Consider the following 23,191-nt stretch of genomic DNA (forward strand, 5'->3'; position numbering starts at 1 on the left):
ACCAGCCAGGCCATGTCATCCTGGACAGTGACCAGAAAACTGTGCCCCCATCAGGACGAAAACCAGATTGAGCAGTGTCCAAAAGATTGAAAGATTCAAGACAGCAGAGGAGACACCAGTGACTAAGAAGTTAGACAGAAACGGAAAAAGGGAGATAGGATGGATATTAGATAGAATAGAGGGATCCAAGGATGGTTTCTTCAAGAGGGGAATTACGCTGGCTGTCTTCAGTTCTTGCGGGACCAGTCCCGACTGGAGCGAATCATTAATGGCCCCCGTAATCTCTGAAATCCGATTCGGTGCAATGTCTTTCATGACTCTTAACGGAATAGTATCCGAAGTGGAACAGGATTTCATTTTTAGAATAGCTGCCAAAACTGTCTCTTCTGAGAAACTGGGAAAGGTAGACCAGTTCTTAGCCTCAGAATGAGCAGTGGTAGCAGGAGGAGAGATTTTCGGTCAATAAGTCCGCAGTCACTATTGTGGAGATATTTTGCTTAATAGTGTCAATCTTCCTAATAAAATATTGCGACAAAGCAAAGCATTGCATAGCTCTTGGGTAGGAACGACAGTGGGGACCAATCTCTCTGATGAGGCAAGAGTTAACAGCTGAGAAAAGAGCCCTCGGCTGAGATGAAGAGGACCCATTAGTAGTGTGGCACAAAATATTTGCGGCTTTGATTTTGGCAGCGTAAATGCCAGAACATGCTTTATATTGTATTTTGAGGGCAGGATCATATGTTCTCCATCAGTGAGATCGGATTTAAAAATCATTGCTACCACAGCCCCCAGCTGAGGTGAGGGCCGGTCAAGATGGATAATTTTGTAGTAATCCGGAATAGCCTGGACCAGAGTCAGGGCCGAGCCCTCCTGAAGCCACATTTCAGTAAGGCAGAGCAAAGCGGAGCGACGGTCAGACAACAAAAAATTAATATCGGCAGCATGCGGAGGCAACGAGCGAGTGTTAAGTAACAAAGGCAGAGACAGCATATCATGAGACCTGTGCGGCAACAGGTGCATACAAGGAGATATAGTGGCCACAGGACTAACTTTCCAGTTATACGGAAGCACAGTGTCAGACGGGGCCAACAACAAGAGTTTCCTCCAGGAGTAACATCAAGGTTCACATAGCACGTCTGTTGCACGGACGGGCACAGACTGGCTTGCCTTAAGCGCGCCTTTGGCGTGCCCGTTTGCTGCACCGGAGATTACTCCGGCACTTATGAGGCTATGAATGGAGTGAGATCAAAGCAGAGAAACGCCTGCTTTCAAACAAAGCACAGCAGCAGCGTCCTTTCAGTAAAGTTAGTATCAGCAACAATCTAACCGTCGCACAGTAAAAACTGCAGTATCAATAGTAAAAGTAGAAGTAGCGCAATACACTTTTCACACCCAGGACTTTACATAAAATTAATGACAAATGCACTCGGGGGATTTAAAATGGCAACCCTTGTAAGGGGAAAGCCTCACCTCTCCCAGGTTCCCTTAAAACTACACTGGAAACCCCAATGTGTATATTGACTCAACACACAGCTTTCTGTGTTGCATCTCTCCAGAGAAAAGTCCATATGTTGTGGAGTGATACGCGCCGGTTTCAAAATTGCTGGGAACTAGTAAGCTCCTGTTTAAAGCCTTGGTCAGCCTGGTTGGGTCAACCGTTTCCAGGAGATACATTTGGCTCCCAGGCCAACTGGTGCTATACAAACATCTATGTGGCATTAAGTAGGGCCTGCTTCACAGAGCATGTTCCAATGGGATTGTACCATTATAATACGCTTCTGTGAATCAGTCCCTTAATCTGTTTAAGAATGAGCATTAGGACACATCTAGAAAACATTTAAAGCAAAATGTGTAATCTGTAATGTAAAAAAAAAAATGTATAGTTTGAATCTCATCTGGAAATTAAGTGTTGCACGTTATATAATAGCTCAGGGTTCCACAGAAGCAGCTCATTCTTACTGGGTGATGCTAGATGCACACAAGATGCGTTTAGCTTTCAGTAAATCAAACCTTTATTTCAGTCCCTGCAAATTTAGTTTGTATTGCGCTCGTACACAAGTGTTTCAGAGCGTGGCAAGGGAGGACAAAAAACAACGAGCTTACTAGGCCCAGTGACATTGAGAACGCGCAAGTGCATGGGAGAGGGAAAGGGGAAATGTGCATGGAAGGGGAAGAAGTGGAAAATGCTGAGCAAAGGAAAACAGATAAATAATAAAAAGCAACTAACAATGGTAGTGCAGCCATCAAGTCGCAAGTGCTGGGTTTAAGGCAACAGACAGGTGTGTCTGGTAAGTGCAGGAAAAAAAAGGGGAGGCTGGGGGGAGGTCTGTATGGTTACAGATACAGACCCCAGTGCAAGGGATTGCCAGGAGACAGTGTGGGTGGGTGGCAAGGTGAGCAAGTACCTGGGCCCGGAAGTTAGAGAGGAGGCCAAGTGCACAGTGCCAAGAGAGAGGAGGTCAGCAGGGGAGAGGAGAGGCGAAGGCAAAAGCAGAGAGGAAGGTCTTGAGCTGCTCCCGAAACCAGAGATGGTTCTCCTCAAGTTTCAGAGCGGCAGGGAGGCCCCAGCTGAAGACAGATCTACCCCCAGCACGTTTCTTTGAAAAACAGCTGACCCAGAGGGAGTTTGAGGTAGAGGAGCAAAGAGCTCCAGAGGGGAGGTATTTACGGAGGGATAGCTGAAGGTATTTTGGAACCAGACCCCACAAAGCCTTGTGGACAATGCAAAGGGCTTGAATTTAATTCTTGCATCCACTGGGAGCCAATGGAGAGATTTCAGGGCTGGAGAGATACGATCCTAGGGCTTGAGGCCAAGCACAAGTCTCGCAGTCCTGTTCTGGAGGAGTGCAAAGGGTGGAGAGTAGAGGCAGGTAGATTTAAAAAGAGGCTGTTACAATAGTCCAACCTAGAGAGAACCAGGCTCGGGAGACTGAGCTTCTGGTGGAAGGAGAGGAAAGGCACAGTACCTCTGAGGTGATGTAGTAGGAAGTTTGACTTTTTTGATACAGATGTGGGCAAAAAAGGAAAGTGTGGAATCAAAGATGACCCCGGGCCAAGGGAGGCTGGCCAGAGAGTGAGGGGAAAGAAGGGTGAAGGTTTGCCGATGAGGAGGATCTCAGTTCTGCTGGCATTCAGGCAGAGATCGTTGGAGGCACACAAATCCTGAATTGCAGAAAGGCAATTAGAGATGAGAGCAGGAGAGGAGGTGGCCGACGTAAGCCTGAAAATGAGTTGCGTGTCATCAGCATAGCACTGGAAATTGGAGCAGAACAGCAATGCGGTGGGCGAGAGTTGCCAAGTATTGGTTGAAAAGCCAGGGTGAGTGGTTAAAAGGGAGATAGATTAAAAGGAAGGACCCAATTTGGACCTGGGAGGGTCAATCAGAGAGGAAAGAGGCCATCGGCGATACCCAGGTTGTCACAGAGACGGTTGAGCAGGATGGTATGGCTGTGTCTAAGAAGAGAGATCTAGCAGGATGAGGACATAGGGAATGTTAAAGTCAAGGTTGGAGAGCAGATCTTCACAAAAGCTCAGGAGAGCAGTTTCCGTGATTCTGGAAGCTCTAAAGCCAGACTGATGGTCATGGAGACAGCCAACAGAATCAGAGTGAAGGTTAAGCTGAGAGGTGGGCAGCTTTTCCCATAGTTTGCCCAGAAAATGAGTAATGGAAATTGGGTGATGGTTAGCTGGGCAAGAAGGATTAGCTGTGGGTTTCTTAAGAAGAGGATGCACAAGAGTGCTTCAGAGGGGAGGTGAAGGCTCCAGAGGCAAAAGGAGGGAGTTGCAGAAATAGGCCAGGGCAGGAACGAGGGTGTCAATGTAGTCCTTGATGGTTTTTGAAGAACAGGGATGAGACTTGTTTTGACAAAATTTTCATAGATCAGACTTGTCGAGCGACCTCCTCAGGTGAGAAAAGAGGAACGGAAGAGAAAGAAGGTGGAGGGTGGCTGAAGTAAGGTCAGTTCACAGAAAGAGTGGAGAGGAGGGGCAGGGGAGGTGAGGGTGAACAGGATGTCCTGGGTTTTTGAGATTGCAAGGGCCTGGGAGGCAACAGGAGGGGTAGAGACTGCAACAGGGTTGGCCAGCTGGCCAGCTCCTTGCAGATTTTTAATTAAGTTTTCGGCCGAGTTGTTAGATGCTGCAGAGACCCAGGCTTGGATGGGCGCTCTCTTGGTGTGGGCAGAGAGTCGGTATTGCCTTTGGAGCAGGCGACAGGCTGATTTATCAGAGGATGAGCAAGAAGACCTCAATTTCCTCTCAGCCGCCCTACACTTACTTTTAAGTGTAGCTAGGTCAGAGTCATACCAAGAATAGTACTTGGTTTGGGCTTCAAACAGATCCTCATGACAGGGGCAAGAGCATCAAGAATGTCGGAAATAGAAGAGTAGAGCATAGACAGGGCTATGTCGGGATGCGAGTCAGCCAGGGGCGGATGGGGGTAGGGATGGAGAGAAGGTGGCAGCGAAAGCCTCAACTGACACGCGCTTCATGGGACGGATGTTCGAGAAGGTTTGTGGCAGTCTAGGGGTAGGCTTGCCCTGGGGAGGGGGACTGGGGGGAGAGGGAGAGAGGAGAGGAGGGAGTGATCACTCCAGGAAAGAGGAGTGGTCAGAGGGATGGAGAGGGGGAGGTCCGAGGAGATCAAGACATCCAGTGTGAGTCGGGCCAGAGGGGAGGATAGAAAGGGAGTCACAGATATCACACAGGAGGAACAAGAAGTGTCAAGATGGATATTGAGGTCACCAAGAAGGAGGAGTTGAGTGGTTGAGGCCAGGAGGGAGGAGGATAGTTATGCCCACTGATCTGACCAGGAGGCCGGTAGATAGCCACGGTAAGAGTGGCTAGGAGAGAGAAAGCCTGCAGACAAGGCAAGGAGAGAAAGTCTGGAGACAAGGCATTCAAAAGAAGATACATATGTGTGGGAATGATAGAGGTAGGAATACACTCAGGAAAGATCAGGGCTAGACCCTCTCCGGACCAGGGGGATCTGAGTGCAGAGAGGATCTTCTAGCCATCAGAGAGGAGTGTCAAAGCTGGTGACAGAGCTGGCCGCGAAACATGTCTTGGTAAGACAGAGGACATGGAGGTCAGTTCTACCTTTGACACGGTCAACCATGCCATCCTGCTCAACCGTCTTCATGTCAACCTGGGTATCACTGGTCAGGCTCTGGCGTGGCTGACCTCTTTCCTTTCCAATCCACCCTCACAGGTCCAACTGGGGTCCTTCCTCTCAGACATCTTTTTCTCCACCTGTGGTGTCCCCCAGGGATCTAATCTCTCTCCCTGGCTGTTCAACCAGTATCTGGCACTCCTTGCCCAGCGCATCGCCGCACTCTGCCCCAACTTTCAGTGCTATGCGGACGATACCCAGCTCATTTTCAGGCTACCCTCGGCCTCCTCCTCTCCTTCCCTCATCTCTGACTGACTGTCCGCTATCCAGGAATGGTGTGCCGCCAATGACCTCTGCCTTAATGCCAGTAAGACTGAGATTCTACTCATCGGCTCACCCACTCCCTCCTTCCCTGCAGCTCTCTGGCCAGCCTCTCTTGACCCTCTTCCTGCTCCTACCTGCAAGGCAAAAAACCTCGGGGTCATCTTCGACTCCACACTCTCCTTATTATCGGACATCTCTAAGAAGTCACACTACCAGCTGCACCTCCTCAGAGGTATTCTTCCCTTCCTCTCCTTCCCCCAGAAGCTCACTGTCTCCCGAGCCCTGGTTCTCTCGAAGCTGGACTACTGTAACAGCCTCTATCAATCTGCCTGCCTCCACTCTCCGCCCTCTGCAACTCATCCAGAACAGAACTGCGAGACTTGTCCTTGGCCTCAAGCCCAGGGACAGTATCTCTCCAGGACTGAAATCTCTACACTGGCTCCCAGTGGCTGCAAGGATTAAGTTCAAAACCCTCTGCATTGTCTACAAGGCCTTCTGGGGCCTAAATACCTTCAACTCTCTCTTCCTAAATATCTTCCTTCCCGAGCCCTTCGCTCATCCGTCTCCAACTCCCTCAGGGTCAGCCGCTTCTCGAAGCGGCGAGCTGGGGGTAGATCTCAGCCTTCCTGAAACTTGAGGAGAACCATCTCCGATTCCGGAAGCACCTCAAAACCTTCCTCTTTGCTTCGGCTTTCTCTCTCCCTCTCCCCAGCTAAATTCTTCACTGAAACTGCACTGAATCTGCAACTGGGCCACTCTCACCGACCTCGGTCCTGGGCCCAGCCACTCTCCGCTTGCACTGTCTCCCTGGCAACCCCTGCACTGCGGGACTGTCTCTGTATCCCTACAGCCACCCCTTCCCAGCACTTGCCTGCACTTACCACCAGCTGGCCCTATTTATTTATTTTATTCTACTTACTTGTACGCACTCCCCCCTCCTCCCCTTCCCCTTGCACTTTTTCCCTACCCCTGCACTTGCGCGATCTAAATGACACCTGGCCTAGTAGGATCGTTGTCTGTCTTCCCCTTGTTCCCCCCTCCCTGCCTCGTCGCACCTTGAAACACTTGTGTATAGGCGCGTTACAAATGCCATATCATACCAGGAGGTAGCAGATGTCAGAGCAGTGTTCGATGGCAGAGCGAGAGTTGAGTGGCAAGATGAAGAAGCTTGTCAGCCTTAAAGACCTTCTGGGCGTGGTGCGGATCAGAGATACACCCTGCGGAGGAGAAGGAGCCCGAGGTGGGGCAGAGGAGGCAAGATAGCCAAGGGGGGAGAGGAAGGGACAGCAGGAGAAGAAAGGAAATCGATGAGGAGGGGGGGGGGGAAGAGCGCCCATCAAAGGGGAGGAGATTGGCCTGAGGGCCTTGGACCATGACGGTGCCATTAAGGTAGACATTAATGACGACTTTAGAGGAGTCGAAGGGAGCCATGAGAGCTTCCTAGCGGGTGCCACCATTAATGAGAGAGGAGACAGGACAGAGCACAGAGATCATATGAAGAGTCCATAGATCTGGCAAAGGAACGACAGAGGATGTCGTTGAGTGTCTGGAGGAAGAGCGGGAATAGGTGTCAGCGACAACGAAACCAGGGTTGGAGGCCAAGATATCCTTTTTGAACTTTTTCCTACCAGACTTAGTGAGAAGAGAAGGATACTCAATGGAGAAGCAGTTGCAATAGAGAAAGCTCCATGGGAGTGGTAGCGAGAAAAGAAGGGATAAGCAGGTAAAAGTGGAACTAAGCAGTGAGTTAACTGGGCCGGCAAGTTACAGAGAAGCAAAAATTACAAGCGAGGTGCAGAGCAAGTTAGCAGAAGTACAGCAAGATTCGAATTTACAATTGGGTTCAGATGCTATCAGAGGGTCAAAAAGAGCAATGCAATTCAGAATGTAAACATGGGAGAAACAAGCAGAGAGGGACAGTGAAAGTTAAGAGTTGGTAGGAGTGAGTCTAGAAGGAGGGACCTAACCCATAGTTGAGGAGGTGTGGGTGTCAAGGCAGCTTGGATTTCATAGAAGAGTGAGGTGGCAACATCATTGAAGTTTAGGCGCATGGGTACAGAAAGGACCGCAAGTAGCGATCTGTTAACAGACAGGGAGCATAGAAGGGCAGTCATTGCATCAAAAACAAAGCACTGAATGCCAAAAGCATCGAAAAAAAGCACTATGCATTTTTTTTCAAAGGTAAAGTTTTTATTTTAAGTATAATGGGTTTTAAGGGGTAAAGAAAACGGGGGTTGGGAGACCTCCCCACCCCATTAAAAAAAAAATACATTCAATGCCTTTTTTCCCATTGCTTTTTTTTTAGATGCTAAGGCATTCAATGCTATCATTAGAACCCTTAGAAGTGGGCCATTGATCGATGTGCTGGCTCCTGTCCTCCGGTCCCGCCGACTGGCTAATAAACTTCAGGTAGCCAATGATGGGGGACTGGCCGAGGCAGCAAATGTGCATCAGAAAGTAGCAGCCATCTTGGAGGAGGGGGGTGGCTGCTTAAACTAAACAAAGCTCGCGAGTTGAGCATCTTTACACAGCACAGGCAAAAACAAAAAACACGTGCTTCCACAAACGTGCTTCACAATAAATGCAGCTGGGTTCAACGCGATGAAGGAAAATAATGCCCAATTTTAAAATTATAATTCACACCATCACAAAGCAGGATTCGAAATTGAGGGGAGCTGGGACCTATTTAGTTCCTGCGTCAATCAACAAATGTATTTCTATCACTCAAGGCATCATGGCTCTCAAACAACGGATATTCAGGATAGATGTAAATGAAACCCAGGTGTCAAAGGTTTAAGTATCTGAGCTTTATAACTGTTTTGAGATGCTTTTTGAAGGATAAGAACATTTTTCAGGCAACAAATCCCAAAGCCTGTGACCGGCCACTGAAAAGGCCTAGCCACCCAAATGTTCTTTCCTGTACTGGGTATCTGAAGGAGTGCTGCATTTGAGGAGCTCAAAGAACGCACCGGGCTATATCTAACCAGTTTCTCCTGGATGGCTAAGCATCCATTTCCACCTAGCGCACGGTGCATAATGCAAAGCGCCTTAAACTGTGCCCGAGCTTCTACCGGGAGCCAATAGAGAGACGGTCTAGCCTTCATTACTCCTGCTCTGGCTGGCAAGTGGGTAACCAAATGCAGTGCTGCGTTTTGTAGCACCTTCAGGCGCTGCATAAGAAAGGAAGGCTGTGCCAGGTAAATAGCATTACAATAGTCCAGACTCCCATTAACACAAGTTGCCGTTATTGAGCATGAAATGTATCTGAAATAAAGGGAAGGACTTTCTTTAGCTGTTTGAGCTTAACAAAGCCGGCACCATACACTGAGTTAACCTGTGCCTCCATAGACAGGGATTCTGAAAGCTTTAAACCTAAATTACGAACTGTCTTGGAAGGCTTGGGTAACTGGCCCAAAGTTGCGGGCCAAAAAGCATCAGATCGTCCATCAGCAGCCCTTGGCGGACCAGAGATCAGAATCTCTGTCTCCCCGCCATTCAACTTGAGCCAATTTGACTCCACCCAGACTCGGACAGCTTCCAGGCAGTTTTTTAGCTCATCTCTTACATCGCCCTGCTTAATGTCTAATCTAAACATCATCTGTGTCTCATTTGCATATGAGAACACTCTAAAGCCAAACAGATAATCAAAATCAGCAAAGGGCGAATATATAAATTGAAAAGGAGGGGAGAAAGAGCTGAACCCTGCAGAACACCACAGGAGACCAAAACTGCACAGGAGCGGTAGGGGTGAAGGGAAACTATCTGCGAGCGAGAGGTCAAGAAAGCATGAGACCAATCCAGTGCTAGCACAGAAAATCCTGCCTCCTCTAGCCTCGCCATCAATATTCCATGATCAAATGGTATAGAAAGCAGCCGACAGGTCCAAAATAATGAAACCTGTTGTGCAGCCCTTGTGCTTGTGGTTTAGAAGAGCCTGGTTAGCTGGACAACAGTTACTGGAAGCTACTTTTGGCTCCCCCGTCCAACTGATAGCAAACGCTTATATGCAGCCCTCCAAATAAGGGCGTATCGGGCCTTTTTACGCACAGAAATCTTGGCAATACAGCTCTTTCAATTCTTCCATGCACAACTTACACAGGCTATTTATGGCAGCACCCGCATAAATCATGGAGCTCACTGGAGACAGCCTGGCTCGGCTAGCAGCAGCTTGCAAATCCACTCTTTACTTTAGTAATCCACAGTTACTTGAAAGAACCAACTGGGATGCGTGCTGGTCGGTTTAACACTCTCCTCTGTAAATGATTCCATCAAGATAATACTTTGAGTAATGTAAAAGGGAATGCGTTTTGTTCAACTGCCTGCATTTTGTAGGTTACAGTGTTATTAAAGCATCTTGAATCATGAACATGCTTTTCACTCTGCTTTAGGACTGTAGGGAAAGCATGATATCAACAGTAAGACAGACAAGTGACCACAGTTCAAGGGTGTTTATTGAACTTTAACAAGGGTGTGAAACGGCCATCTAAACCTAAATCTACAGATGGGAGCAAGCTACGACCATCAGATAATAATAATGCAGTACTAGTGGAGTCTTCCAAAAAAGCTATTGCCAATCCTTACCTCTTATAACATACATAGTGAGCGGTAGTGTTCATGAAAAAGAGTGTTCACAAAACGATATGTCAGGATGTTCAGGCCGTTGGCCTCCCTTCCCTATGTTTTCAGCACAGGACAAGGCGGTTCACTAGAGCAAAGCACACACTCTGGCTTCTTCGGCATGGGGACACAGTTGTATTGTATTACCAGCATCAGTGCCTTCTGCGATGCAAGTCTCTTTGCTTTTCAATGTCTCTTCAGGGCCCGATGCACAAGAACAAAATAAACACAAAGTTCCTCCCCTCTTTCGGGTTTTCATTCTGGGTGTCTCACCCTGGATCCCCCTAACTGGGCCCAGATCCCTTTTTATATAACAGTCAGTATTGTTGATCCCCCCCTCTTCCAAGCTCAGATCACCTTTTCCAATGTTTAGGGAATACTCTTCCTCGGGTGACTCACAGTTCACCCCAGATCACCCTCAATAGGGCTTACGTCCTTTCTCTGTCACAATTCGTCTCTCTCATCTGGACTCGGACCAATTGTAGCACGCATTCAACTATCGAAGACTTTTGAATGTGCACAGGATTTAGCTTGACCCGTTGAAGTACCACATCGATCTCAAATATCCCCTCTCAATAGTTGTCAATTGATGATACCTGACAGAGACCTTCAAGGGATCACCCAGATGGCACTGGACTACTCAGTCTATGGTATCTTATTTGGCCTCCCAAAGTGCAATCACGCCTCTGGATTTCCATTACATTTGCGCTGTTCGTCACACACGCTCGTCTCTTGAGATTTCTTCATATAATGTTGCTGCTTGCAACTTTGGTCTTAACACAGGGTGGTTTGGTATAACTCTCCGACTCAACGGCCTTGCTGTCTTTACTGGCGCAGCTTTGTTGTGGGAGCCAAGGACAGTAGCACCGCAGCAGTCGCTCCTCCATGCCTTGGTTATTGACGCAAGAGAGCCCTGGGAACCAGACAATGCAGGTTTGTTCAGCTTTAGTTCCCGGTACTTCCCAAGGTTCGTGAACGTAATGGTATGAAAAGGACAAGGGCGCGTACCTCCTTGCAACCCTCTCTGGCCTCGCCATCTTTCTCTTCGTATTAAATAAACTGCCATCTTGGAAACGCTGTTTCCTCATGTGCTTTGCCTAGCTCAGTGTGCTTCCGTGCTCTGCCTTTTATACGTGAAGGAAGTGTGATAGAAGTCAGGTGTGTGTAATCATCAGTAATTGCCTGAGGTTGCGGACCACTGTATGGGACATGTCAGGTATACGGCTCTGGTGCTATTCGCTCGTGGTGATCTTTCCGTGAGAAAGTGTTGCGTGTCGGGAAAGGGGGTTGAGTTTCTGGTATCCTCCCTAGTAGGATGGGGAAAAGGTGTTACAGGGAAGGGGCTACCACGTCTCACCTTCTGGTGTCCCACTTTGACTCCCCAAAGACCCCTCATACAGGTGATCCTTCCGGAATGGTCCACCCCCAAGAACTGGATCCGAAAGGGATGTCTGTGTCCTGGCAACCAGGATGACAGGTCCCTGGGGACTAGCAGGCGAGACCTTCAGGTTTCTCACAGGACACAGGTAGTATTGTGTAAAATGAAAATGGTCTTAAACAAGGGCTGCATTTTTGCTCAATTTTCCCCGGTCTTAATCCGCTTTAATAGAGGCAGCACAGTTGCAGCAGCATAGGCATTTCATACTTTGTTTTCTTTTCATCACAGAAGCACATCAATTGCAAAAAATGGCTTGGGGTTCTTGATCTCTATGTTTTTAGGAGAGCCTCCCAGCCAGCAAGTTTCGATTTTGTAAGAAGGAAAAACTTTTTGGTGTTCTATGTTTTTTTAGTCTCAAGATTGCATGTGTTCTTGTGAATGAAAGGGCACTATGCATTTTTTTTTCTTAGAGACCAACAAATAGCTGGGCATGTGGTCTGAACTTGAGCTCCCTTTCTGACCAGCCACCGCAAGCAGGTATAATGGATACAGATAGAAGCAGTTCTGCATATATTTTCAGCTGCACAGATTGTACCGGTACCTCAACAGAACTGAGATATATTCAGGCAAAGTAGCCCAAAACGGAGCTGCTATACGCATGTCCTGGCACAATGCTAAATATTCACAACAGGGCCAATTGCATCAATTCCACATTTCTTCTCAGGACTGTCATGTTTTGGGACAGTACCCAGACTGGTTAACAGAGCTGTTAAGAAAAGCTAAACATGAGTTGGCATTTTCTACAGTGAACTAAAGTACTTAGCAAGAACAGTGTGAGATCTTCCCACCAACCTCCAACAGTGTGAGAAGATGGCATTGCTGTCATATACTTCAATCCCTTCTACTCAGTATTGCGCTTTACTAAACTTCTGCTTCTCACATGTCCAATTACTGAGTCCCACTGCTAAAAATCTAGCACATTCCAAAGCCTCATTTTGAATCTCTTGGCTTATGTAGGATAGTCCAAGCAGGCTTAGAGCTTTTGACAAGTCATTCAGGTCAGGCAAGCCTCACATGGACCTGCCAGTGCCCTAACACTATGTGCCTTTGTGTCAACAGCATGTTGGAAAAGGCATCTCAGTGGGTCAATAACCCTGCTGCAGAGATTATTGTGTAACCGGTAAGTTCAAATCCTGTTGATAGCTAAGTTAACGAGTCTGCATCAGAGGTGTGCATTTAAGATGCAGGTAACATTCGATTGTAACAAGTTGACTTGATTTATGGCCCAAAGATGGTTTGCACACATCTAAAAAAGGAGATCACAATGGTAAAGCTGCACTAGATTTTAATAGAAAAGGCATTTTCAGCTTTTTGGATATTTCTTGGTTCTTTGTTAAAAGACAAACTCTAAAAACAGTAGAGGAAGAGCAACTCTGAACCCATGAAATACAGGAAAACTAAGGTGGGGTGGGTAGGGGCTGTAAAGGGACCGAGAACATACGAGACAATCCAAAACAGGAATTAGAGTTAACAGGAGAGAGCAATGAGCTACATGATAGGGCAATAAAGAAAGTGACAAGGGTAGCAAAGTTAATAATAGGACAAACGCACAATAGGAGTGATGGAGAGAAGCCGAGCAAAAGACATTTAGAGACAGTAAAATAAAATACAGATCAACAGCAGGTGGGGAGAGATGGAAATAGAAAAGCAAGACTAGAAAAGGGCAGGGCAATAACATAAGAGACAGTGCAAGAAAGAATCAAAAGGAGTAGCAACCACAACCGAGAAAATGTAGTCAGAGTAATGACATGATAGAGGAATTACATCAACCGATATAGCAAGATATAGGAGGGAAACTGCAACAATAGAATGCAGGGATGGGAGAGGCAGAGTGACAGAGACACAGACTGAAAAACGTGCATTGCAACACTTAAGGGTGAGAGGCAGAGCGTCAGAAAGTGAGAGACCGGGGAAAGAGTAGCAAAGGAAAGAGATGAAGCAAAAACATGGAGTGGCTGTCAAGCAAGTAGTGCCAGGAAGCAACAGTAAGGTTCTTGTGTGAGGAAAATGTTTTCCACGGGTGCAATACATTTTGGAACCACTGACATACAGCTGTTTTGTCACTAATGTTTTTTAACAAAGTTTTAATTTTACACACAAATTGCATGGTTGTCAGACACGTTTTACTCTCTGGGAAGGAGGAAACTTTTCTACGCTCTTGAAATTGTATTTACTCTCCAATTCCAAAAAGTGGGAGTAAAAAACGCTCACTGCAAAATCCTATCTGGAGCACTGCCTATATGGATCTCTGCGTTTGTACCAATAAGCAAGCATTAGGACACATCTATACAACATTTATAGGATTAGGGTCATAAATGGACAAAGTGATATGTTTGTATCTTATGTGGCAGTTAGATTTGCAGAATTTTGTACCAGCTCCCGGGTCCCTAGTGGTTGCTCCTGGTCAAGGCTGCAAACACAGGAGCGGCTTTTAGCTCCCGCATATGTTCAATTTCGATCCAAAGACAATGTATACAAACTAAGCCCCCAGTAAGGCTATATGCATGTATGCCTTGTGCATGGTAGGCTCTAACCGCTAGTATCAGAAGGTGCTCACAGCAGGGGGTTCAACATTTTCTGTCGCTAACTGATAATTTATAGTTGTCTAGTAAGAAATGGTGTGCGGAGTGCATATGGCGAGTTGAGGATTCAAGTGACTTATATCTGGCTAATGGCTTCTAACATGAAAGGTTTACCCCAAGTCAAAAGGAAAAGTAGGGTACACTGTATCACCATTCCTCAGAGACTTAGGGATAAACACAGCTAAACATAAGTGAATAATATAGTGACACACTGACCGAAAGGCAATTTCAGTCTCAACTCAGTAGCCATGCATTCCCCATCCCTAATGGTGCTACCCCAGCTCTCTCTGAACTCCTCCCTGGGTACAAGGAGCGTGTACACAACATGCCACAAATCATTCCACACAAAATGCAATCTTTTGTATACATTACTTAAGAGACATATCTTATACTTTTTGCATCGTACATGTTGGCCTCGGGGAGTCAAGGTATCTGTTGGTATCAGTTGCTGTCAAGCTAGTCACACTTCTAGGCTACAAATTGAACTGCCATCCTTTTAAATATCCCCACACTACCACTTGCAGGCTTCTCTAATTCAGCCATTCCACATTAGCTATAGCCCACACACTGCTGGTTCATGTTGCACCCCCCTACCCTTCTGTCCCACCACCTTCTCGTCTCCCTCCATGTCACCATCCCCCTGGCATCCACCACATATCTCCTAGTCACACACTCCTTCCTGTCCCATCACAACCGCCCTCCTCCCCAATTCATCCTGCACACTTCTCCACTGCTTCTCCCCTGCTGCCTCCTCCATGTCACCACCCGTCACCCACCACACTTCTTCCCGGCCCCATACTTCGTGTAACCACCCCTTCCTCCCCTGCGCATCGCCAGCCCCTTCTCCTGCTGCCTCCGCGTATCCTTCTACCCTGCCTCGCTACCCCATGTCCCACCTCCACATCCCCCTGCCACCTCCTCCACATCACTCATCTTTCTACTCTGTTGACTGCTGCCTTCACCATGTCACCCCTCTTCTCCGCTGTCTCCTTAACTCCGTTATTCCTTCATAGCGGCTAGCTCCTCCATTTCAACCCCCAATCCTCTTCATCTAAGATGCAGAGGCGGATTTAGCACTCGGTTGACAGACAAAAGGGGACCAGGCCCTGCCGTTTCCTGGCCCAACACCTTCCCATCTCATCACACCAGCAACAACACACCCTCCTCCCTGGCAGTCAGGCACACTGGAATAAGAGCCGCTTTAGCGCTTGTTCACAGGGCCCAGCTAAACATTTGTCAGGGCTTGCAGGGGCCCATTTCAATACTATAGCCCCCCCCCCCCTTGCCTACAGTTAGGAGTGGTGGACACAGTCTGTGGCACTCTTGGGTTGCTTAAATAGAATGGATTCAAAGGAATGCCCTTTAATCTCACAGGGCAGGAAGCCAGAGGCCAGCTGAAACACTAAACTGCCACAGAAAAGTTAGTAATTGCTCCGTCAGCAAGGTGTTAACTCAGATGAAATCAGAGTAAAAGGCAACGAGATGTAAAGACTGCTGGATGCTACCAAACGCAATCTGTAACCTGCTGCCAAGCACAAATTTAAAGTCTTCCGTTAACGCAGTGGTCTTCAAACTAAGGGGGCCCCCGAAGATGGTCGCGGGGAGACTCTTTAAAATAAGATTAATGTTTTTAATATAAAAAAAAGGATTCATGTGACCGATTTTAATAGAAAATATAAGCAGTCAAAAATATGCTTATATTATAAAGAGGCTGGGCCCCCCTGGACACCCCAATTGGCACAATATGGATTGACATGATCAGTAGCGACATCACAGTAAATAACATTACAGTGACATCAGTCTTCAATAATGTAGGATACCTTTGGAAAAAAGACATTAAAAGAAGTTTTCAAGTGCAAGCCAAGATACTGCGTTGCAATATATAAACATTCACGATTATAAATATACAACTCAATAGTTTAATAAACCATGATGGCTTTTCTTCATAGCAAAAACTGCAAACTCAATCACTTCAGCAGATCATGCACACTGAGATTAAATGATGGGCAGAAAGCAAGTTTATTATTTTTTATTTATGTGTTTGGATGTGTGTATGCTTGTGTTATGAGCGAGTATATGATTGGTGCTTGTGTGAATGAAAAACAGTGCTTGCTGTGTGAATGCGTGTATGCTGGTCCGTGGAGTTGATTTCGGCGAGTGTGGGGGTGGAGGAGTTGTACAACAAGGCATTTTAAAAATGCCTGTGTTGCACAATCCCCCTACCCACCTGCTAAAATCAGCTCTCCTGAGGCGCTGTGGAGCCCAGGGATGCTATTTTTTTTTTTAACTAGACATCTATAAAAGATGTCCTGTAAAAAAAAATTAAAAAAAAAAAATGCCACGCTTTCCCCATGGGCCCCCCAGCGCCTTGCACACACACAGTCACTTTGATTGTGCCTGTGTGTTATGCGCTGTGAGGCCCAGGGGACAGGGATCTTTTTACTGGACATCTATGATAGAGGTCCAGAAAAAAAATACACCTGACCCCTAACCCCCCGCGCCAATTGCAAACTGGCATTTTACCCAATTTATTTTAAAATCATGCTCTAAAAATTCACCAGTAACCACTGTGCTGGGAGCGGGGTGGGGCGAGCACAGGGATTGTGGTGGTAGCAGGATGTGGTGAGCCATGGCAAAGTGATGAGAACAGGGTGGGGAGAGCCCAGGGCCTGTGTTGGGGTGAGTGCCCAGAGACTTTGATGGGAGAAGGTGGGGTAACGCAGGCACTATACTGGAGTAGGGTGCGGTGAGGGCGTGCCATAGTGCAGAAAGCCATTTGGTTTTACTGTCTATTTGGCAATTTTTGGGGGGCCCGGCCTGCCCACATTTTGCTCAGGCTAAAAAGCTTGAAGAACACAGCTACATGGTAATAGGTTTGATCCATTATTTTATACAGCATGCAGCGTTATACTCTCCCTCCATTTATTAATACACACCATTCACACCTTTTAAGGACAGTCCTTTCCCACGCGCCACAATGAGGGTGATACAAAGATGAAACTGGGGGTGCTGCTGTAGCATACATCAACTAAGTGGCTGCATTTTAATTGTTTACCTTTTCATTTATTGCAGCAGTGACTGCGTGTAGGGCAGTCACTTGCACACCTCGCATCACAAGTATGCTCACCTTTTGCTCCTTTACATCAATTTTCTTCCATACAGCAGTCCTTTTGCCCTGCTTTTATTCTATCAATGTCCCCTACTATCCCAGTTTCCTGCTCTTCTTGCCTCAATCCCTTAATCACCCCCTCGCCTTTTCTTTCTCCATTTCTGCCAACGGTTCTTTATCAAGACACTGTTGTCATCCTCTTTTTGCTTCTAATCTCATCGCCTACCTTGCTTCTCTCAATTGTTCCCTCCCTCATTTACCCACATCACACCAGTTGTCTTTACATCACTGCCACTCAACTGCCCATTCCTAACTCCTTGCCTCCCGTCTCCACTTCTCCCTTACTCTTTAGACCTCCATTATGCCCCAGGCTCTTTACACACCTGAACCACCTGCTCTCTATTTCCGTGCCCTTAAATTATCTTCACCCTGCATTTCCCCTCACTCTTGGGCATTATTAACTATTGGCCCATCCTTCTGCCCTCGTTCATCCGCTATACCCATTCACCCCTTCACCCTCAACCAGACTGTTCAATCACTTATCTCCTGCCTTTCCTCACTCTCTCCCTCACGAGCCTGCCCTCCATTCTCCACTCGCATATCCCATTAGTGTTCATGTTACCTGCCCCTTCCCTACTTTTCTTCCTCGCTATTCTGTCCTTATTCCCTCTTTATTTTCATTAGCCGACTGTGGATCTGGAAGAGGTTGGGTTATAGTTAAGGGGTCTTTCAAGTGCCACAAGCAGCACCCACAAAAAGGGGAATCCCTGATATGTTTTGGTATTAAAAAGGTGAACGCCTTTTAAGTTTGTTCAATGAAAATTCAAGTGTGTGGGGTAAGAACACAGGGGAAATGCACAAAATGATTCTGCAGGAATTATCCAGTGATTTCAACTCCTATAATGTCTCCTCCCATTGCCTTGAACACTATAATGTTCAACATTAACTTCAGGCTTCATCTTTCAATATTCCAACCATTGACAGCAAATCCTGGCGAGGGGGGCCAGCTGTATCTGTTAGTCAGACCCCTCTCCCACCCCAACACAGAAAACAAAAAATATTTTAAAAAGTATCATTTGTCCCTAAATTCATTATTGTGCAACCATGACTATAAGCTCCGCCCCATGACACACCCACCTGGGGCTTTGGCATTTTTGACCACTGGGCTCTTTGCCTTACTACTCAGATGCAAAGGTGCACTATTCAATTCGGGAGATGCTAGCCCAGTCTGGGTTTTAACTTTGTATTATCGTCCCGGTAGACTCGATTTCCCAAATGACTACAAGTACCAGAATGCAAAGTTAACACCAAGACTCTCACCTCACAAACGAAATGCGTAACGTTTGCATCGATGCATGCCTGGCTAGCTCCTGTATTTCGCCTGCCTCCTTTCACCTCAGATAGCTCCTTCGTGCACCCTTCTCTGCTGGATCCCCCTCGCTGCCGTACCAGTTCTTCTGTATCACTCAACCCCCTGTAGATGCTCCATGGCGGCACCATCACATCCGCAGGCGCAGGCTCCTCTACCTCGCCCCGCTGGATCCTACACAACACAGTCTCTGCTGGCTCAGCTTTACCCAGGCCCCAGCATGCTGCGCTCCCCCACCCCCGTATATCAACCGATCCACTCCTGTCCGCATACCACATCATCCTCCTAAATCCCCACCTAATGTTTGGGCCACACTCTCTAATCGCTCGTTACGACACACTTCGATCATCGGACCAACAGGCTGATCAATGTTATATTAAACATACCCCTTTGCCCTGGTGCCGCCGGCACCGGCTCCGTCTGACCAACTTCAGCTCAGTCCTCCTTCCGGTCCCGCAAGCTTCTCGCAAACCTAATCTCACTAAACGCTCTGCTGGAGCCGAGCCCGGAGTGCGCCTGTCGCCGTGGTTTGAAAACTCACCTCTGCCCAATCCGAGCGCATTTCCTGTTGGTAGCCATGGAGAGACACTATGCAAACAACCATCACCAGACGACCGCATCCGTAAGCTCATACGAAAGGGCAGTGGACACTGTAGAAGGACACTGCTTTGGGATAAGGTTGGCGAATTTGGCTTCCATCTTTTAAGATGCTCGAGTTGTCGTTCACGGCAACTGAGAGCCACAGTAACTTGCGAGAAACCCGTTGTTTGTCAGTAAATGCTACTTTTTAAATTAACAGTTACTATTAAAAACGCTTTCATAAAACCGATGATAAACAAACATTTAAGCAACGGACGAGAGTTGATGAGTACCCAGTGGTAGAAATGGAAAAAATGTAAAGGTGATTCCCACAAGGGCCAGGGTGTCGGTGGAGTTCTGAGGGGGCGCGGTTTCGAGGAGTCAAAGATGGCAGTTGGACTCCACTCAAAGGAAATGTTCAAACTAATATTTAAATAAAAAAATGGTGCAATTGTTTTCATGCTGCTTCTTTCCAAACTCAACACTGTACATAATGTCCACTTTAAATCACTTCCATGGCAGCAGTGCACCAAAAATACTGTTGGTAATGCAGTGATGTTTAGTACATTAAGGGATCCATAGACACACTGTACAGTAGAACGGTACCATGGTAGCTCAGCAGGTTGAGATACAGTTGCTGAGATGTTATATATTCGAAACTGGTTGTTAATTGTATGACTTTTTGCAATTCCTTATCGAATCACCTGACCCGAATCTACAAGAACACTCTGTCACTACCCTGCTTGAACCTTAGCTCTCAACCATTTGTGTTGCAAAGGCGGGTGAAATCACACGATTTTGTTTTTGGTGGGTGAGACGCCCATTGGCATAGCTCTCAACTCACACTCTTTTGGCGGGTGTCACCCGCCTTGTAAACAGCTGACTCACCCGCCAAGCCTCCTGCATGCCCATTCGTTTCATTGGGCCTCTCACCCGCCAAAAATAAAATTGGGTGTTTTCACCCGCCTTTGCGACACAAATGGTTGAGAGCTATGCCATTGGAATGAATGGGCGTGCAGGAGGCTTGGCGGGTGAGTCAGCGCTTTACAAGGCGGGTGACACCCACCAAAAGCGTGTGAGTTGAGAGCTATGGCTTGAACTCTGCTCCCAAAATGTCACAATCATGTCTGATAATGCAACAATGCGTCATCCATGTGCTAAGAAAGAAAATGTACATACTATATATGACATATGCCTAATTAATCCTATTTTTGACAGAATGTGTGACACTTGCCTAGTGAACCCTGTTACTGTTATGAAGTGCACCCCACTGATAAAATGTGCAAGCCTGGCCTAGTGAACACTGTTGCTACAATGTGTGACCCAGCGAACCCCATTGCCAATACAATGTGTGACACTGGCCTAATCAACCTTACTTTTATGATGTGTGACCTAGTGCACCCCACTGATAAAATGGGTGACACTGGCCTAGCGAACCCTGTTACGGTTATGGTGTTCCGGCAGACATATTCATAGAAATAGTAGGGTAGGATGAGACCTCTACTCCCAAGCTGACATGCAAGGAGGAGAATAGAGACCCAAACTCACTGTACATAGTGCATTAGACTACAATTCTATCTACAGCTCATCTAAATACACACAAAAATCTACATTTCGATCAGGTGTGGCCTCTCTCTCCCTGTACAGGACTCTCAAGTATAGCTGTGTTTTAGGATTGAACTGAACTATTCAATTGTTTCTCAAATCCAGCAAAGTACTCAATTGCTCTGTTAGGCTTACGCCTCTCTCCCACTATGAAGGACTCTCAAATCTAGCTGTTTTTATACCATGCAGGATTCTGGAAATCCAGGCATTCAGCAACAGCAGTGAAGATTAGCTGCAAAACATATAACCGACTAACCAAAAAAGTTCAAATGTTCTGCATGTTATGTTGTTATGTTACATTGCATTTTTATAGCGCCTTATGTACCATTGGTATGATCTCAAGGCGCTGGTTGGTTGAACGCCCTCCTGAACCGTAGTTCAAGTCAGTAGAGCGAGAGAGATAGTTATAAGGTGTGTGTGTGTACACCGGATATGTGTGCAGCAGGTGTGGCACTCGTATGATAGCTGCTTCTTAGCGGTAGGTGTGGTGGTTGGGAGATCAGGCGTATGTGTTCGTTCTGGCAGGGTGGTACCAGTCTGATTCTGGCTGCGTTAGGCCTGAGGAGAACGTCTAGGTTGGCTGGTGGGCAACCATCTGTGTTTATTTAGGATGATGTGGATTATGTGGCAGGTGTTGGTATGAGAACAGCTATACCAAATGTGTCATAGTATCGCTGTGTTCTAGTTGAGTGGTGGTGTATAGAAGAAAGTAAGCGTGGTGATGTGATATGGTGGTTTTCAGTAGGTGCTTGAGGTCGAGCGCCTTCATGCTCCATGCATTCCATGCACTCCAATAATTCCGCGCATTCTAACCGCTCCATACACTCCAACCGATTCCATGCACTCCAACCGATTCCATGCACTCCAACCGTTCCATGCACTCCAACCATTCTTGTACAATATGCATTCCATGTCCTCTATCTGTTCCATGCATTCCATCCGTTGCATGTACTCCCTCAGTTCTATGCATTCCATCCGTCGCAAGTGCTCCCTCAGTTCTATGCATTCCATCCGTCACATGTACTCCCTTAGTTCTATGCACTCATCTGTTCAATCAGTTCCATGCACTTCGACCGATCCATGCACTCCATCGTTGGCACTCTTCATCCGCTCCACACTCTTCATCCGTTCCACACTCTCATCTGCTCCACACCCTTCATCCGCTCCCACGCACCCCATCCGTCCCACGCACCCCATTCGTCCCACGCACCCCATCCGTCCCACACACCCATTCCGTCCCAAACACTGCATCCGTCCCACGCACTTCATCCGCTCCACGCACTTCATCCGCTCCATGCTCCCCATCTGTCCCACGCTCCCCATCTGTCCCACGCACCCCATCCGTCCCACGCACCTCATCCATCCTACGCACCCCATCCGTCCCATGTACTCCATCCATCCCACGCACCCCATCCGTCCCATGCAAACCATCCATCCCATGCATTCCATCCGTCCCATGCATTCCATCAATCCGATGTATTCCATCCGTCCCATGCATTCCCTCCGCCCAATGCACTCCATCCATGTCATGCGCTCGATTTGTCTATTCCATTCATTCCTTTCATTCCATGCACTTTGTCATTTCATGCCATCTATTCGTTCCATGCACCCTATCTATTCCGTGCCCTCCACCCGTATCATGTACTTCTCGTTTCCATCCTCTGGTCCACTTTATTCCAATAGTCTACTTCGTTCCTCTCGTCTATTTAATTTATTTCATCCATTTCCTTAATTTTATCAACTTCATAGTTTTCATCCACTTCACTCGTTCTATTCAGATTATCCGTTTTAGTTTACATTAGCGGTTATTAGTTTTCGATTGCTCACTCGAATCATGCTGCTAATTGTTATTTATGATAATGCAGCTTTGGGCTAATGTCATTGATTGCTGTTATCGAGTTTGAGTTAAGAGTCGATTTTAGGGGAAGAGCCATGTTTTCAGTAATTTGCGGAAAGACATGAGGTCCTCAGTGAGTCGGATGTGAGGTGGAAGTGCGTTCCAGAGAGTGGGGGCCAGGGCTTAGAATGATGATCCACCTAACCTGACTGAGTTGGTTTTTGGTATGACTAGGAGGCCAGCAGAGCATGATCTTATAGTGCGTTGAGGATGGTAGGGTTTTAGTTTGTCTTGAAGATTTTGAGGTCCGGTTTTGTGCATTGCTCGGTGAGAGATGAATAGGTTTTGAAGGTCACCCGTCGGGCAACCAGAAGCCAGTGCAGAGTTTTGAGCACTGGGGAGATGTGATCTCTTGGGCCAAGCGCTAGTAGCAGTTTGGCAGCAGTGTTTTGTGCTCTTTGTAGTTTATTCAGTTGGTATGCATGGACTCCAAGATAGAGGGGGTTAGCATAGTCTAGTCTTGACATAACAATTGATTGGACCGAAGAGAGCCTGTTGGGAAAGGAGAGGTATGGAAAAATGCACTTAAGGGTTTTTAGGTGGTAGTGGCAGGACTTGGAG

At 47.1% G+C, this 23,191-nt stretch overlaps 1 protein-coding gene across 3 annotated transcripts in view; it reads right to left on the reverse strand.

Moving 5' to 3' along the window:
- RACGAP1 (Rac GTPase activating protein 1) overlaps positions 1-23,191 on the reverse strand; it is a 176,102-nt gene that overhangs the window by 132,790 nt on the left and 20,121 nt on the right. Inside the window, exon 1 of one of the 3 annotated variants that reach the window (XM_069653668.1) lies at positions 19,091-19,224. The exons of 1 other annotated variant lie outside the window; for it this stretch is intronic. In XM_069653668.1, the coding sequence (XP_069509769.1) occupies positions 19,091-19,128 (38 nt within the window). In that variant the 5' untranslated portion in view covers positions 19,129-19,224. Of the gene's footprint in view, positions 1-18,935; positions 19,225-23,191 lie in introns of those variants that run through there. One more of the 3 variants, XM_069653669.1, reaches the window with a different exon arrangement.

Source organism: Ambystoma mexicanum, chromosome 3q, assembly GCF_040938575.1.
Source record: "Ambystoma mexicanum isolate Mex_15411 chromosome 3q, UKY_AmexF1_1, whole genome shotgun sequence".
NCBI lineage: Eukaryota > Metazoa > Chordata > Amphibia > Caudata > Ambystomatidae > Ambystoma > Ambystoma mexicanum.